Below are 17,500 nucleotides of genomic sequence, written 5' to 3'. Positions count from 1 at the left end.
TCAGTCCTGATAAAAACTATCAAATATTCAATTATTTTCAGGATTTTAACCCTTAAAATGCCAGTTTGACTACATTATGCTAATATTTCTTATGAAAACAAGATTTGCTGTGTTTTGTTAGATGTGTGTTTGTTTGTGTGTGTGTTTGCTGTTTCATGTGTCTAGACCTCACTGTAAAACTTGTAATGTCTAATAAAGTTACTCCTGTCATACAGAGCCATATATTATCTCTTTCAAGTCAATAAAAACATGGTCCCTCTTCTCTTACTGCACTTCAAAGAGGTCACAGTGGAGAAAACAAAAACGACGGTTTGTAAGTTTCTGCACCTGGCTGGAGTCCTGTCACAAACTGTCTGTAGCTTTTTTTTTTTTTAAGTGCCCATGTTTTTATTGACTTGGAAGAGTGCATTTATGGCTGTATATGACAGTAGTAACTTTTCAAGTTTCACAGTGAGGTCAAGACACACAAAACAGCAAACACACAGACACATCTAACAAAACACAGCAAATCTGCTTCATAAGAAATATTAGCATAATGTAGTCAAACTGGCATTTTAAGGGTTAAAATCCTGATGATTATGCAATATTTGATGGTTTTGATTAGGACTTAAGTTGATCAAAAAGATTTAACCCAAAAAAGTTGAAAAAAATATATATGAGTAATAGTTTTATAGTGTTTTTGGAAGTGGACATGTCTGCCATAAAAGGGTAGTACATTTTTAAATCTGACACTACTAAAGAAAACTATAAATGCATCAAAATCAATTTTGTTGCTAATCTTTGACATATCCAAGACTGTGATAAAAAATAAATGCCCCAATAAATGCCCCAGCCAAAAATGATCTATTAAATGGAAAATTGTTTGTTTTTTCTTTGAAAAACAGTGACATCATGGAATCAAAACTGTCATTTAAAGGGTTAAAATCCTGAAAATAATTGAATATTTGATAGTTTTTATCAGGACTGAAGTTGATTGAAAGATTTAATCCAAAAAAAGTTGGAAAAAATTATATATCAGTAATATTTTTAAAGCGTTATTTAGAAGTGGACATGTCTGCCATCAAGTGGCCAAAAAGGGTTTTTTTCATTTTAAATCTGACACTACACAAAAACTAAAAGTGCATCAAAATCAATTTTGTTCTTAATCTTTGACCTACCCAAGGCTGTGATAAAAACCAATGCCCCAGACAAAAATAATTTATTATATGGAAAATAACTCAATTTTTTGGTGTTTTTTCTTTGAAAAACAGTGACATTGTGCAATCAAACTGGCATTTAAAGGGTTAAAATTCTCAAAATATTTGAATGTTTGGTAGTTTTGAGCAGGGCAGAAGTTGTTTAAGAGGTTTATGCAGAAAAAAGTAGAAAAAAATATTAATCTGTAAAGATTTTATAGCATTTTTTGGAGGTGGACATTTTCAGCCCAAAGGGCCTGAAAGGGTATTACATTTTAAATCTGACACTACACAAAAACTAAAAATGCATCAAAATCAATTTTGTTCTTAATCTCTGACGTATCCAAGGCTGTGATAAAAACCAATGCTCCAGCCAAAATAAATAAATTATATGAAAAATAACTACATTTTTGTGTTTTTTCATATAAAACATCAGTGACATCATGCAATCAAACTGGCATTTAAAGGGTTAAAATCCTCAAAATCTTCGAATGTTTAATAGTTTTGAGCAGGGCATAAGTTGTTTAAGAGGTTTATGCAGAAAACAGTAGAAAAAAATACTAATCTGTAAAGTTTTTATCGCATTTTTTTGGAGGTGGACATTTTCAGCCCAAAGGGCTCGAAAGGGTAGTAAATTAAAGTGGGCCCAGAGGGTTAAGAAAAGTAAGAACGAGTCGAATCGGCACAGTCCTCCTGCAGCAGTCTCTCCCAGCTGCAGAGCCAGAGGGGATGTTAACCCCTTAGCGTCCAGTCTGCAAATTGCTAATAGGGTAACAGTTAGCTCTGTAGCAGTACAGTGTGTATGTGCTGCTGCTGCAGGAGGTGTTCACTTAGCGATCTCTGTTTGTTTACAACAAGCACCGGACACTCTGTGCACAGTTAGCGATGCCGGTTAATTCAAGATCACGATGTTTATGATCAGCGGAGACGCTGCGCATAATTAGCCATGCTGCTTTGTTTATGATCAGCTGCTGCTGCTCTTGTGCACAGTCAGCGACAGCGGCCACAGTTGCGTCTCCCGTGTTTAATCCATCGCGTATGTGACGTCGCGGTCTAAACTGTCGCTAATCGATTACACAACGATCGAAAACCATACGTCACCTCCGGAGTCTCTAAATCCCTCTGCGGGCTAACTTGTAATGGAGACAAGCAGAGTGAGCGGATTTTTGAGAGGGTGTGGCCTGAGACTTTCCTGGCGGCCACTTTTCCCCCTAAAGGAAGCACGGCTATAGCTTTTACTTTGAAAAAACAGCCTTATATTGGCTTGAAACTCCATGCCAGTTTTTGTTCAATAATGATAGGCCAAGTAAAGCTGAATTAAAGTCAAATATATTTAATATAAAATATATAATTAGATGTTTTCCTCATTTGACCTCTTATGTTATGATAGTTTTTTTTCTTTTACTTTCAAAAACACAGTTTTAGCCAAAATAGCTTCCTAAAAAGAGTCCTAAATGGTAAGTACAGCTTTTAAAAGAAACATAATGAATAAACACCTCTCTATAGGGCTGGGCGATATATCGATATATTTTTAAATGTGATATGGAATTAGACCATATTGCATATATCGATATAGTTTTTAAAAAAAATCTTTCTTTATATATAAATGCTGCCCTTACTAGGGTTTGTCATATTTAGTTTTTTAGTAATGTTCGTTATTCTTTTCTCATATGAATATATTTATTTCAGATAAAGATTGGCCTCTTTCATTTCATAGGCAATTTTTATTTAAGATATTTTTTTATTTAAATGTGCACTTTATGGAGCTTTTATTTTAAAAAAGGTACTCCTGTTGTTAAACAGTATTTATGTTCACTTAAATAAACGGTTTCAATAAAACTATTAGTGACATCTCATATTTGACTTTGACTGAACATTTGCCTTCACTTTAAAAATATTGGGATATATATCGTATATCGATATTCAGCCTAAATATATTGGGATATGAATTTTGGTCCATATCGCCCAGCCCTACCTCTCTAACACATTATATCTCAACATTATAACTTTCATGAAGATTAAAAAATACAAATCTGAAACAAAACAGTCCCGTAAAAGTATACCTGCTGTCATACTGGCCATAGCAGCATTCATGGCCATACTGGGCAGAGCCAGGGGGAGCACCGAGGACCTCAGACTGGCAGGGATGGGCATACCTGCTTTGGCACACATGGCAGCAGCATTGGCCTTGGCAATTTCTAACAACTGCTCCTTATCTGAGAAAACACAAAGAATAAAACACACAAATATAGACTTTCTGAAGATATAAATGGACAAGACAACATGACAGAAATGCAGATTCTTCAAAGGTAAGTCAGGTCGGTCAAGGTAAGACTTTTTTTGGGAAAAAAATTGAAATCACAAAAAAGTCATAATATCGAGAAAATAGTCAAAATAACAAGAAAAAAGTTGAAATCAAGAGAAAAAAGTCAAAATAACAAGAAAGACATCAAAGTCACAAGAAAAAAAAATTCAAAATGAAAATAAAGTCAAAATCATGAAAAAAAGTCCAAATGAGAAGAAAAAAAAGGCACGAGAAATAATTAAAAATGCGGGGAAAAAAGTCAAAATCACAAAAGAAAAGTCAAAATCACAAAAGAAAAGTCAAAATAACGAGAAAAAAGTTGAAGTCAAGAGAAAAAAGTCAAAATGACAATAAAAAGTCAAAGTCACAAGAAAAACGCCATAATGAAAAAAAAAGTTGAAGCCGCGAAGAGTAAGTCAAAGTGAAAAAAAAACTCAAAATCATGAAAAAAAGGTCAAAATGACATGAAAAGGTCGAAGTTACGAGAAATAATTCTAAGTAAATCTGGAAATAGTAGTTCCACTGGAAATGGCTTATCAGTATAAGGCGCTACGCCACCAATTGTTGAAATGTAGCCAGAAATATGTAGTTAACGTGAGGCAAGTAGAGTAACACTAAAAGATATATCGATATATTTTTTTTCTTTCTTTATATATAAATGTTACCTTACTTACTAGGGTTTGTCATATTTAGCTCTTTTGTAATTTTCATTATTTTCTCATATAAATATATTTATTTCGGAAAAAGATTAGCATATTTTATTTCATAGGCTATTTATATTAAAGATATTTTACTGATTTAAATGTACACTTTATGGAGCTTTGATTTGAAAAAAAGGTACTCCTGTTACATACAGTATTTATGTTCACTTAAATAAAAAAGTTTTAATAAAACTACTTGTGACATGTCATATTTGGCTTTGACTTTGACTCAACATTTGCTCTCAATTTACGATAAAAATATCAGGATCAGCCCAGCCCTATGTCACACACAAGTGAATATTACTCATGTCCTGAGAAAAGTTGTTGAACTGCAGTTTTTTGCACAGCATCTCGTTCTCATTCTCAGTTTTTCTTTGCATGTGGATGTATTAAAGCAGGTGTTGAGCCACTGATAAGAAAGAAAACACTAGAGTTTGTGTATGACATTCAAACTTCACATAATCTGACCCAGTTCACTGATGCGCTGAGGACTGTTGCTCGAACTGCCAAGTTTCCGAGTGGGGGACCTGTTTTTGCGGAGGATGAGCACGGGGGAGTGGCTGGGCTCTCGTTTCCAGCGGTCCCTCTGGCTGTACGTGGCCCTCCGACGGCCCCGTGACAGCGAGCGCGACCTCCGAGACCTCCTGCCCCCTGACCTGAACAGACAACATGAAATTCCAATTAATTTGTGATAAAGTTACTCCTGGATGTTCGGGGTGATTTTAGGACCCAAATCAATGAATACACTTTGGTAGATCCTTATAAAGAAGATCTAGTCACTGTACCTTGACCGGGATCTCTTTTTCTTTGAAGGACTCCTCGATCTGGATCTCCTGTGGCTCCTGCATGGCGACTTGGATCTTTTCTGCCTCTTTGATGCCTTTGCTTCTTTTTTCTTCTGTGGGGACTTGGATTGTTTCCTCTTCTTCTTTGGTGATTTGACATTCGAGTCAGAGGACTTGGGCTCGTTTGATACTTTAGGCAGAGGGGAGCTGGTCTGAGTGGTCTGGTCAGGTTCTGTAGGTATGGACTGGCTCAGCTGGTTGGACTGGGGCGTAGCAGAACCTGCAGCTTTGGCACCAGAACACAGAACCAAGGTTATTATAGTTAACGAAAATGAAACGAAATACAGAAAACTAGAATTGAAAATACATTTTTGGTTAACTGAAATAAAAATAAAAATGAGTTTTTAAAAAAACAATAACTAACTGAAACTGTATTGTGTGGTTACAAAACTAACTAAAATTATAGTGAAAATGTCCTTCGTTTTCGTCTTTGTCAACTTATTTCCTACATAATCCAGTGTTTCTATTTCTTCACTATTGAGTGTGTGTATTCCTGATTTGTGTGGCTTCCAGGAGAAGCATGAGTGAAATTACATGACACCATGTTGGCTGTAAAGAGAAACTTCTCAGCTTTCAGAAAACATTGGAATTTTCCCGATATCGCAAACCGTTTAGTTATTATGGTAAAAGTGTCGCAAGCGCAACACTCTGTAAACTTTGGATGTTGTGCTTTCACTGTGTGCAAGTGAAAGTCTTCAATTCAGCCATGAGATTAAAAATCACTTTTTTTTGTGGCGGCGCTGAAAATCCAGCAGCAGCAGCAGAATACATGTAGGGGAAACACTGCATAATCCTTTTTGGTTGAAATGTATTTATTTAGCTCCAACTAAATAGCTGCTGGTTAGTGAACATGCAGGAACACATGGTAAATATGTTTAATGAGACTGGGATACACTCCAACCAAAATTCAAAACACCCAGAACTGTAAGAGTTAATAACCTTATTGGGACTAAGATGGATAAACCAAAGGACATAAAGGCAAAATGTATTATGACCTCTTTAAATCTCGCACCAAAGACATAGCTCATTACAAAAAAACTAAAACTAAACTATTATAACCTTGCACAGAACACATTACTTTAATATACAATACAAAAAACAATAGAAAAGATTGATTTGATTTATTTAATAGGGACGATGCAATTTAACAAAGCTATACTTGTATGTGTGTATGGAGAAGGCTGGAATAAGGGACAATAGTCGCTACAGCAACTTACTAACCTTTTTCCTTCAACACACCTTTAGGCTTTCTATCATGAGACTGGACTGTAAACTACATTCAGGATATTAAACTAGTTTGAGAACACCATGTTAATGATAAGTAAAGTGCTTTAAACAGATCCTACCTAGTTTGTGTGCTGAGTCATCTGCTTTCTTCTCTTTGATCTCAGCTGACTCTTCACTCTGGTCAGGGCTCTGCAGCTTTGTCCTTGACTCACTCAGCTCCTCCGCTTTGATGTGACTCCTGCTAGGGCTGGATGCCAGCTGAGGTGGCTGGAGGCCTTTTGGAGGACCTTGGGTGGCCTGTATGGATTCATCCAAAGCTCCTCTCTTCTCTGAAGACCTACCAGCAGCCACATGGGCCAGATCAGGACAGGATAAAGCAACATCACGATGAGAAAAGACCTCTCTATTTATGTGCCATGGAAGCAGGCTGACTGATGCTTTTTCACAGTATTTGTAGCGTTATTATGTAGCTGTCAATGTGAGTCTCATTGGGTAAGGTATCACAATAGTTCTGTATTGGGAGTGAGCGAAAGTCAAAATTCAATAAAGACTGGGAAGCACCTGAAAGCTCAATAGATACACTGACTGGCCACTTTATTAGGTCCACTTGTATAACCTAATTGAGGTGGTGTTTTATTTTGTGTTCTTGTCTTGTTATTTCCCATTTTATTTTGAAATAGTAACTCTCCTCTTGTTTCAGGTCACTTGCCCTTCCCCGTGTGTCATCTGTCTGATTGTCTCCCCTAATTACCGATTGTGTTCACCTGGTGCTCCCTTCCCTCCATGTGTTCCAATAGTCTGTGTTTTCCCTTGTCTTGGTCCAGTGTGTTTGACCCCGTCACCATACCAGCCAGTTATCTCCTTCTTGCCACAGCTTGTCTTGTTTTTGCCCTTTTGGATTCCTCGCAAGAGTGATTTTTCGTTATAATTTATTGTGTAGCGCAGTTCGTAGTTTCATAGTTTTTTGAGTCAGCCGTTTTGTTTTTCCTCCTTTGGAGTGATTTTGTGTTCTTTATTTTTTTCCTCCTTTAGTCCTCATCCAGTTTTTCCATAGTGTTTTAGTAGAATCTTTTATTTTTTCCTATCAGGTTTTGTACCTCCCTTTTGGAGCACTTTTAGTTTGTAGGTGTTATTATTTTATTGTTTTCCCCTTGAAAGTTTTCCCCTTATCTTAAATTAGAATTATTTATTTAGTTATTTAGTGTAGATAACTTTCAGTGTTTTCCTCCTTTGGAGCTACTTTTCTTTGTTAGATTCCTACCCACAGTCAGGAGTTTCATAGCCCTTTTCTTTCACTCTGTGAGGTTTTCCTTTCTGCATTTTTAAATAAAGAGACTTTTAGTTCACCTGCTCTGCATCCGAGTCCTGACTTGAGCCCAGCCTGACACTAATGTGTCAACACACCCGGAAAAACTACAGTCTGATAGTCTTGAAGATGATTTGTTTTACTTTTACAACCATAGAATGAAACGTTGAAACATTTTTCTTAATAAATGACCTGCCTCCTTATTTATATTCTCTACTGACTCCTAATAATTTCAGTAGCTTTAACATTTGGTCATGCGGACAAATTATTATATTTATTAGCATGACAGATTATAAAAACACCATTAAAGACTATTTAATGTGCTTATTCTGTTACTGTTGTAATACATTGCATTACATTGTACTGGTGTACCTAATGAAGTGGTCAGTCGGTATATCACAACTGTATTCTTTGCCAATCAACTAAGTGCATCTATAGATAATATTCCTACATCAGTCAGTACGTTTACACACACAGTTTAATCGAGCTATGCTTAAAAATCGATGTTGGCGTCTAATAGGACTTCTGTCCTTGTCCCAGTTTATATGCAACTGAGAAAATCGAATAACTGACGGGAACATGTCCTCCTCCTCAACACTGGGTGGTGATTTGCGTTGTTTCAGCAGGTTAATATGGCCCCCTTTCCGGCTGACCTCAGTTGGTTGCTACTGACCGGCGACCGGCTAATGTGCGACCGGCTAATGCAAACGACTAATATGCGACTGGCTAATGCAACCAGCTAATGTACAACCGGCTATTGTGCAACCGGCTAATGCGACCGGCTAATGTGCAACTGGCTAATGTGCAACCGGCTAATGTGCAACTGGCTAATATGCTACTGGCTAATGCGACCAGCTAATGCAACCTGCTAATGTGCAACCGGCTAATATGCGACCAGCTAATGCAACCGGCTAATGTGCAACCGGCTAATGTGACCAGCTAATGCAACCGGCTAATGTGACTGGCTAATGCAACCTGCTAATGCAATCGGCTAATGCAACCGGCTAATGTGCGACCGGCTAATGTGACCGGCAAATGCAAACGGCTAATGCAACCGGCTGATGTGCGACCGGCTAATGTGACCGGCAAATGCAAACGGCTAATGCAACCGGCTAATGTGCAACCAGCTTTGTTCCGGGGTCATAAGCCAGCGTGGACGATGGAGCATACATTGTCTTGTCATCATCATCTTGCCGGTGAAAATCCTATTCCAATCACATTATCTGGGTATCCTAATCAGAGTTGGAGAACTCCGACATCAACACCTTTACAAGCACTTCAGTTGTCCAGTTATAGTCAAATTAAGGCAATAAATCGTTTTTTTCAAGTGTACTGTACGTACTGAGTAACAAAGAAACTGGACAATGGTGCATATGTGTAGCCATGTAGCCATAAAAGACGTTAAAATGCAAGGTTAAGTTATTTCTCTCAAGAATGAACCAATCACTGATGGTCTACCTGGAGCGGCTCCTGTGGCGGGATCGACTCCTAGATCTGGGGTGGTGGTGAGCAGACCGAGAGTTGGTCTTGACTGAACAGGAATGTGAGTGTGAATAGGAATGGGAGCGTGATCGGGAGCGAGAACTCCTCCTGCCGTGTCTTTCTTCTCCTCCTCTTGCTTTATTGGAGCTGTCCTGTTAGGAAGCAAGCAGGGAAGAAAATACAGATTTTATTCATTATTCATTTATTCATTATTCGTTTTTTTTTTATTTATTAGTCTCTGATGTCATTAATGCATGTGTGGCATCATTTCATTAGGGTTAAAAATGTTCAAATGCCATGTTGTTGTTTTTTTTCAGCACAACCTCACCTATATGACCTAATAATAATTGAAAACATAGAAAAACTAACATAGATGGGATCTTGTGATTGTGTGTGATACTGTCATCCAACTCTAGTTTTTCTTTAGTGTAACTGTATTTTATGTGTGTGTTGTGTGTTTAGCGTAACAATTTTGGTCATTCTGTGTATTTTTTAGTCATTTTGTGTCTTTGTAAGTCATTTTGTGTCTTTTTTGGTAATTTTGTGTCTTTTTGGTCATTTTGTGTCTTTTGTTGTGTCTTTTTTTTGTAGTCATTGTGTGTCTTTTTTCGGTCATTTTATGAATTTGTTAGTCATTTTGTGTCTTTGTAAGTCATTTTATGTTTTTTTTGGTCATTTTGTGCCTTTTTATGTCTTTTTTATTTATTTTTTGTGTCTTTTGTTGTGTCTTTTTTAATTATTTTGTCTCTTTTTTGGTCATTTTGTGTATTTTTTTAGTCATTTTGTGTCTTATTTTGGTCATTTTGTGTCTTTTTTAGTCCTTTAGTCCAACATACAATGTGATTTTGAATCTGTTTTTACTTTCAAAACACTATCATGCTAATAAAGAATTTGTAATGTTGCACATGTGAACAAAGGTGGCAAATATAACACATAAGAGGGTTACATCCAGTTCTATCATTTTATACAAAATATATTTGAGCTTGTCTCCAGTTTTACTTGGTATATCATCATCAAACTGAAACTGGCCTCATGGAGTTTACAGACAGAACTTTAGAGGTAAATTTACAGTAGGGCTCCACGCTGCTTTGTTTTCTAGTCAGGATGTCATGGAGAAGTCATGCTTTGGCGCTTTTGGAGACTCCAGAGGATTGACTGCATTGTGATTGATATAGGCTAGCGGGCTAATGCTAGTGGGCTAACGCTAGCGGGCTAACGCTAGCTTACAACAAAGTCTAACATTAACATTTTACAGTGTCAATAAGAATGTGTTCGGCATCTGTAGTGATTACGATGAGCAGCACAGATGTGTTGTAGATACATGTGGTCTGCTGTTATTATTTTACTTGCAGAGACAGCGGAGACATACAGACGTTAGCAGTGACGCAATGACGTGACTCTATGACGCACCAGCCTCTAGTCGAAAACCAGCTTTTGTTTTTTCATTATTTTCTAAAATGCATCCAAATTCCTTTAACCGCCAGGAGTCACAGATTACGCCGATGTGCTCAAAAACAACACAGGGTGGAGCCTCGCTGTCATTTCCCTCCAAAGTGCTGGCATAAAACTCCATGAGGCCAGTTTTTGTTTGATGATGATAGGATGAGTAAAAGTGGAGATTTAAGTATAAAATAGATTTAAAGGGCATGTATACGTTTGTTCTTTACCTGTTTGGGGATGATATCAGGCAGCTCCTCTCGCCGCGTTGGCGATAACCGTTGAGCACAATTACCATCCCTCTGCTTCGACACAAACTCTGAGTCAGAATCTGATGAGTTCTCTTCACCTTTTTTCTTTTTCTTCTTCTTCTTCCTTTTTCCTGACGAATGCCGCTTGTGGCATCTGGACTTGCTCTCGTTCTCCTCACCTGGACACACAGTTCAGCAGCTCTGTGCCAGTACAGCATGTTTTGTACAACAGAAATTACTGTATACCTAGAGATGAGGTAATGTGCCGTGAAAAGTATTTGCCCCTCCTTGATTTCTTCTATTTTTGCACATTTGTCATACCTATTGGTTAAAATTGGATAAGTATTTGACATGGCTGTGGAGAGACAAATATGCAAAGTAGAAGAAATCAGGGAGGGGGAAATACTTTTTCACGGCACTGTATAGATAATAGGATAATATGATTTCAAAGTCTATGGTGATGTAGCAAGGCTCATTGTTTTAATAAGTTGCACATTGCCCACAACAACATAACTGACTGGAAACAATCTGGCCAAGTTTTAAAAAAAGTCTCCTGAAGAGAATTCTCCCTGAGGCTACAATGATATACAACATTCTTCATAATATAATATTTTCAGTACATTTTGATGTGACTTTTAATACACAAGTATTCCAAGGTACTGCTACTTTCTAAAGTGTTTTTACACCACAACACATTTCAGTATAAATGTAATTAAAATATAAGAGACAGACTTACCTTGTTCCTTATTCGCCTCTGTTGGTGTTCCTCTCCTGTAAAGCAAACAGAAAATGTGAATTAGGCACATTTGAAAAGTGGGTATCAATAGTAACAGAAAGCCACATGTAAGGTTAAATATCTTGTATAATAGCAGCATTAGGACATGTGTTTGATACATTAGAGCCTGATCAGTGTATATGTTGACCAATGAGAAACAAGAGCCTGACCTGACCATGGGGGAAAAAAGGACACTAACATGTGACAGGAGAATGTTGGTAGCGGCTCAGAAAGTACCTGCCTCGGGTAGGTACTTTCTGAGCCATTACTTAGCCGCTATTGACTAGTCGACGCTGACTGGATACGGTTGCGGCACCGATTTGGTGCAAGCGTGATTCATTTGTAGACCGGTGCAGACTGGACGCTGAGGGGTTAACATCTCCTGCTCTGACTGCAGCTGGGAGAGACTGCTGCAGGAGGAGGACTGGACCGCTTGTGAGTGCTTTGGGATGTTGCCTGCTACTCGTTAAGAAGAGTAGGAACCAGTCTCCGAAAGTCTCCAATAACACAGTCTAAATATAGAGACAAAGAGCACCTAGAGGGGTCTGAATAGTCTAAATATAGAGACAAAGAGTCGCTAGAGGGGTCTGAATAGTCTAAATATAGAGACAAAGAGTACCTAGAGGGGTCTGAATAGTCTAAATATAGAGACAAAGAGTCACTAGAGGGATCTGAATAGTCTAAATATAGAGACAAAGAGTCACTAGAGGGGTCTGAATAGTCTAAATATAGAGACAAAGAGTACCTAGAGGGGTCTGAATAGTCTAAATATAGAGACAAAGAGTACCTAGAGGGGTCTGAATAGTCTAAATATAGAGACAAAGAGTACCTAGAGGGGTCTGAATAGTCTAAATATAGAGACAAAGAGTACCCTGAGGGGTCTAAATAGTTGCTTAATATGGCGACAAAGCCGCTAAGTTGGCGACACTGCTTGCCGTGTCGGTCTGTTGTCACATTAACTCTGTGTGTTAGCCGCTACAAAAGTACCTGTATGGAAACAGAGGCCAAGGGGAACTAACGAGTGGGCGGAGCCAAAGCACTTTCAAACAAGTACTCAGTGGAAGCACGATAAAATAGTCCCTCCAGTGTGTTGTGGGTCTTCCCATGTCCAGAACACCTCTAATGGTAGGTGCATCCTTACCAGATGCCTGAACAACTTCAACTGGCCTCTTTCGATGCGAAGGACCAGCGACTCTACTTCAACCTTTTTCTTTCTCTTGGTTTCTGAGCTCCTCACCCTATCTCTAAGGCTGAGCCCAGCCACCCTACGGAGGAAACTAATTTCAGCTGTTTGCATATAGAACCTCATTCTTTCAGTCACTACCCAAAGCTCATGACCAGATGAGGGTTGAAACGTAAATCGAGAGCTTTGCCTTCCGGCTCAGCTTCTTCTTTACCATGACGGTCTGGTACAACACCTGCATCTCTGGAGGCTGCACCAAACCGCCTGTCCATTTCTATTCTACCCTCACTTGTAGAGGTGTGAATCACTGGAGGCCCAATATTACGATTTTATCCCAATACTTGAGTGACGATTTTAAGCATTGTGTGATATGGTGAGTATTGCGATACAATATATTGCGATTTAACTGCATTTTGTGTCCAAAAAATAAATGTTTTTCAAGAAATGTTTTGTCAGCCATGTATGTAAATAGGAGACTTGTGGGATCCCAGAGAGCCTACTTTCATTGAGATAGCATGACGTCAGAGGTCACATGACCGTTTTGGAAATCACCATGAAACGTAGAAAAATAGCCGTATTATTTCAACAACTTCCCAACACAATATCCTAACCCATGGTGCCTACAGATTTCTGAGATCTTTAGTTTCATATACCAGAATCTCCAGTATATTCCTAAGAGTAAGCCCGATACGGCCTCTAGAACAGCGAGTCATTGGAACGCTAAATACCGATACTTGGCGGCCATGAATCGATATAATATTGCCATGCAAAATATCACAATACTATGCTCTATTGATTTTTCCCCACCTCTAGTAACTTGTGACCAAGACCCTGAGATACTTAAGCTTCTCTGCTTGGGGCAGTAACTCCGTCCCCACCCAAAGGGGACAGCCCACCGTTTACCTGGGTTGATGTTTGTTTCCTCGCTCCAGCTCAGCTCCAGACTCTGAACTGCTCTCCTTCTCCTTCTCCCGGTTCCTCTTCTTCTTTTTACTTTTGTGTTTTTTGTGCTTTTTATGCTTCTTTTGTGAACCACTGCTCCTTAAGTCGTCCGGCTTCCGGTCTCTCTCTGAAGTGGCTTTTTCTACTCCAACAACATCAGCTCCATCACCAACTCCTTCAACAGCACTGATGGACACACAGACAGAAAAAAAGATATTACTCTTCGCTAGCATTTGTTATTTTAACAACCCAACAGAATTTGTGGTAGGAAGATGTAGGGCTGGGCGATATATCGATATAAAAAATATATCAATATATTTTAAATGTGATATGGAATTAGACCATATGGCATATATCGATATAGTTCAAAATGTTTTTCTTTTTATATATATAAATGCTGCCCTTACTAGGGTTTATCATTATTCGTTCTTTTGTAATGTTCGTTATTATTTTCTCAAATAAATATATTTATTTCAGAAAAAGATTAGCCAATTTTATTTCACAGGCTATTTTAAATTAAGATTTTTTTTTATTTAAATGTGCACTTTATGAAGTGTTGATTTTAAAAAAAAAGGTACTCTGATTGTTATACAGTATTTAATAAACAGTTTCAATAAAACTACTTGTGACATGTTATATTTGACTTTGACTGAACATTTGCTCTCACTTTGCAATAAAAATATTAGGATATATATCGTATATCGATATTCAGCCTAAATATATCGGGATATGACTTTTGGTCCATATCGCCCAGCCCTTGGAAGACGTGGAAAATGTATCCCGTTTGAACTCGGAAGTAGTGACAATCTACACTATGAGGTGGAAAATATATATAAAATAAAGAAGGACATTTGATGGTTTGTCATATGTAGTTATTTTGTAATGTTCGTTATTCTTTTCTCATATAAATATATTTATTTCTGAAAAAGGTTGGCCTATTTTATTCCACAGGTTATTTTTTATTTAAGATGGGTTTTTTTTTATTGTGCATTTTGATTTTTTTATTAAAAAAAGGTTTCTTCTGTTACACAGTATTTATGTTCACTTAAATAAACGGTTATAATAAAACTACTTGTGACATGTCATATTTGACTTTGACTGAACATTTGCTCTCACTTTGTGATAAAAAATATCAGGATATATATATCGTATATCGATATTCAGCCTAAATATATCGGGATATGACTTTTGGTCCATGTCGCCCAGCCCTATGTTATCCCAATAAATCAGCTGAGTAAACATCAATAAAATACATTTTTCTTTCAAAACAACCAGCATATATTAGAGACTGTTTCTCACAGCAATATACACCAATTTAATCCTGATTTTTAAGTGTATTGCTCAGGAACAAGAGAGCAGATCCCCCTAACATCAGAGATCGTTGATCATTTCTTCCTCAGACAGACTTTCTGCAGCACCATGTATATTAGCTCACACTAAACTGTCTCTATCACATAATTTCTGGCTGTTGCCACAGTAAACAAAAAGCACCACTTCACCTCTTCATATCCGACCCCCAGCCCTAACAGTGACCTCCTTACTAGTTGTATTTGTGCATCTAAAGGTAGAAACATGCAGCTAAACATTAGCTCCTCTCTCAGTGTGTCTCCAGAGCGGCAGCCGGCCGTTAGCTGTAACATCTCACCTATTATCCGCTAGCTAGCTGATTGTACAGAGCTAATGATTGTCGCTAAAACGAAAGCAAAACACAGCATCAACATACGCTTTGTCTTCATTCTGGTCTTCAATTTCTCTGATTTTATTCAATATAAAATCTTGGAAAATTTGCTCTATGTTGGCCGCCATGTTTTAAGGTGCGCCACATTACCACTCCGGGTAGGAACTGATTCTTCCTCCGTCATGTTCCGGGTGTCAGTGTCAGTCATGTGTTGAGAAATGCATTGAGGAAACCTTTAAAATTAAGTTATCTGACTCCAACACAAAATCCTCACCTATTTCTCTGCGCTGATCCTTTTATAACTCATACTAAAGTACAGTATCTTATGGTTACTGTCTCGGATCACTGACTCTCGGACTGTAAATAAAACTTTTTTTGAAAGTAATTTCGTTCATTTAACTAATGCTGCGCTGTAGCCCTCTCTACCCGTTGTGTTCACTGCTTATCCCACAGTCCTTTGTCTCTATGCAGTCAGATGATGCAGAAAATCAGACTGCAAAACTCAGTTTTATTTTATTTGTACGGTTGTTTCTCTCACCGAACAACTAAATGAAGTTTGTAGTGCTCTCTGGACATTTTCCCACAGTCTCTTATGGGACTCTAATTGGCCTCCTTTAAAATCAGGTAGCATACATTAAAACTTCACTATATTAATTATCAGTATGTTTACATCAATACGTCACTGCATTAATAACCAGTATGGCATTTACTTGCATATAAAATAATGTGGAGAAATTAGTTAAGTTAGAAATAGCATTGTGTAGTGCAATACAGTAATACAATTAATCTAACATTACATTTTTTTTAAAATACAGTAACCAGCCACACAGTTAAAAAAAGAGTCCACAAATCTTAAATGTAGCTGCAATGTGTATATTCAGCAACGAAGCTCAGCAGCTAGAGAATTAGTCATATTGTTCGGCTTATTAGTTTCTGCATCACGCCAATGTACAACATAAATTGCTAAACTTGACGAAAATAAACAATGAACACAGGGTTTGAACATAATTTTGTCTTTAACTAGTCAATAACGAATAATCACTACTTACATAGATCCAGTTTTGCTACACATGCGGCGATCTCCTTAATTGTCCGTCTTCTCTGTTTGTGCAGAGCAGGTACTCTGAATGTATTACTCACCTATTTCCACCAGGGGTCAATGCTGGGCTTTCCAACATTGCTCTTATTTATTATTGACAACTAAGACTCTGTGTTTTAGTTAAAAAATGTGAAAAGTGATTGTAAATATGACAAATATATAATACGTTGTAAGCACACACCAAATCTTTATGAAGCTTGTAAAAGAACACAACTAACAATCTGTCCATCAAAAAAGTTATGTAATCCTTACTTGTATCTGTTGTGTCTTTGTTTAACCTCCTGCCGTGTTGCTTCCAGAACACAGCCAACAGCTTATCATCCTGATCTGATGTTTGCACATCTACATTAGTTTACTGTTGTTTTTTCATTGTAGAGTATATACTGTATTTGGCCTGTACTAACTTGTGTAGTGGGAGGTAACCGCAAAAAAAACACTTTCAAGAAAATGATTGTTTTGTTATTATACTAACAAATATTTGGTAATGATTATGGTAAAAATGATCTCATTATTATGTAGACTTAACCACTGATCAAAAATGACCACACAGTGTGTTAAATGTGTACATTTTCTTGTGCACTTGTTCACATTTTGTTCATGAAAGATGCCGTAAGAAACGTATCATTTCAGGAGCTTCATATTTTGAATTTTACATCCAAAAATTGTGAGGGAAATGTTTCTTATTAAGAGAGGAAAAACACCCAATATAAATGTTTTAAATCAGTTCTTTATAACACGTGGCACAGGAAAACACATCTCAGAGATAGAAGTGCAGTATCAAGTTGAAGGAAATGCAGATTTTTTTTCCCCCACAGAAAACAAGTCTAACAACAGACAGAAACAACAAGCTCATGCAACACAGGATCATTGAAATGGTCTCTCTTTCTCTGGTGATACGAGCTCCCCACCGACATCAGGACCTCAGACAGCCTGTACATCTTCCGCCGCAGGCTGAAGACCTATCTCTTCCAACAATACCTCGGTTAAGCCATGGTCACCTAACACATATATATATTAAAAAAAAAAAAAAAAAAAAAAAAATGTGCTCTTCTTCTTCTTCTTCTTCTTTTCTATTCTTTTCTTCTTTAACATAT

At 37.5% G+C, this 17,500-nt stretch overlaps 1 protein-coding gene across 1 annotated transcript in view; it reads right to left on the bottom strand.

Annotated features, from left to right (window-relative positions):
* LOC131962901 (protein SON) overlaps positions 1–15,481 on the bottom strand; it is a 31,827-nt gene extending 16,346 nt beyond the window's left edge. The window contains exons 1-9 of the mRNA XM_059328002.1: positions 15,353–15,481; positions 13,591–13,815; positions 11,466–11,500; positions 10,709–10,908; positions 9,018–9,193; positions 6,373–6,590; positions 4,967–5,252; positions 4,650–4,837; positions 3,239–3,391 (exon numbers count right to left, since the gene is read on the bottom strand). Coding sequence (XP_059183985.1) covers positions 3,239–3,391; positions 4,650–4,837; positions 4,967–5,252; positions 6,373–6,590; positions 9,018–9,193; positions 10,709–10,908; positions 11,466–11,500; positions 13,591–13,815; positions 15,353–15,435 — 1,564 coding nt within the window. The 5' untranslated portion in view covers positions 15,436–15,481. The remainder of the gene's footprint in view (positions 1–3,238; positions 3,392–4,649; positions 4,838–4,966; positions 5,253–6,372; positions 6,591–9,017; positions 9,194–10,708; positions 10,909–11,465; positions 11,501–13,590; positions 13,816–15,352) is intronic.
* Between the last annotated feature and the right edge of the window lie 2,019 nt (positions 15,482–17,500).

Source organism: Centropristis striata, chromosome 24 (genome assembly GCF_030273125.1).
Source record: "Centropristis striata isolate RG_2023a ecotype Rhode Island chromosome 24, C.striata_1.0, whole genome shotgun sequence".
Classification (NCBI taxonomy): domain Eukaryota; kingdom Metazoa; phylum Chordata; class Actinopteri; order Perciformes; family Serranidae; genus Centropristis; species Centropristis striata.
Note: the sequence above shows the minus strand (reverse complement) of the source record. Positions and strands in the feature narration are given on the sequence as shown.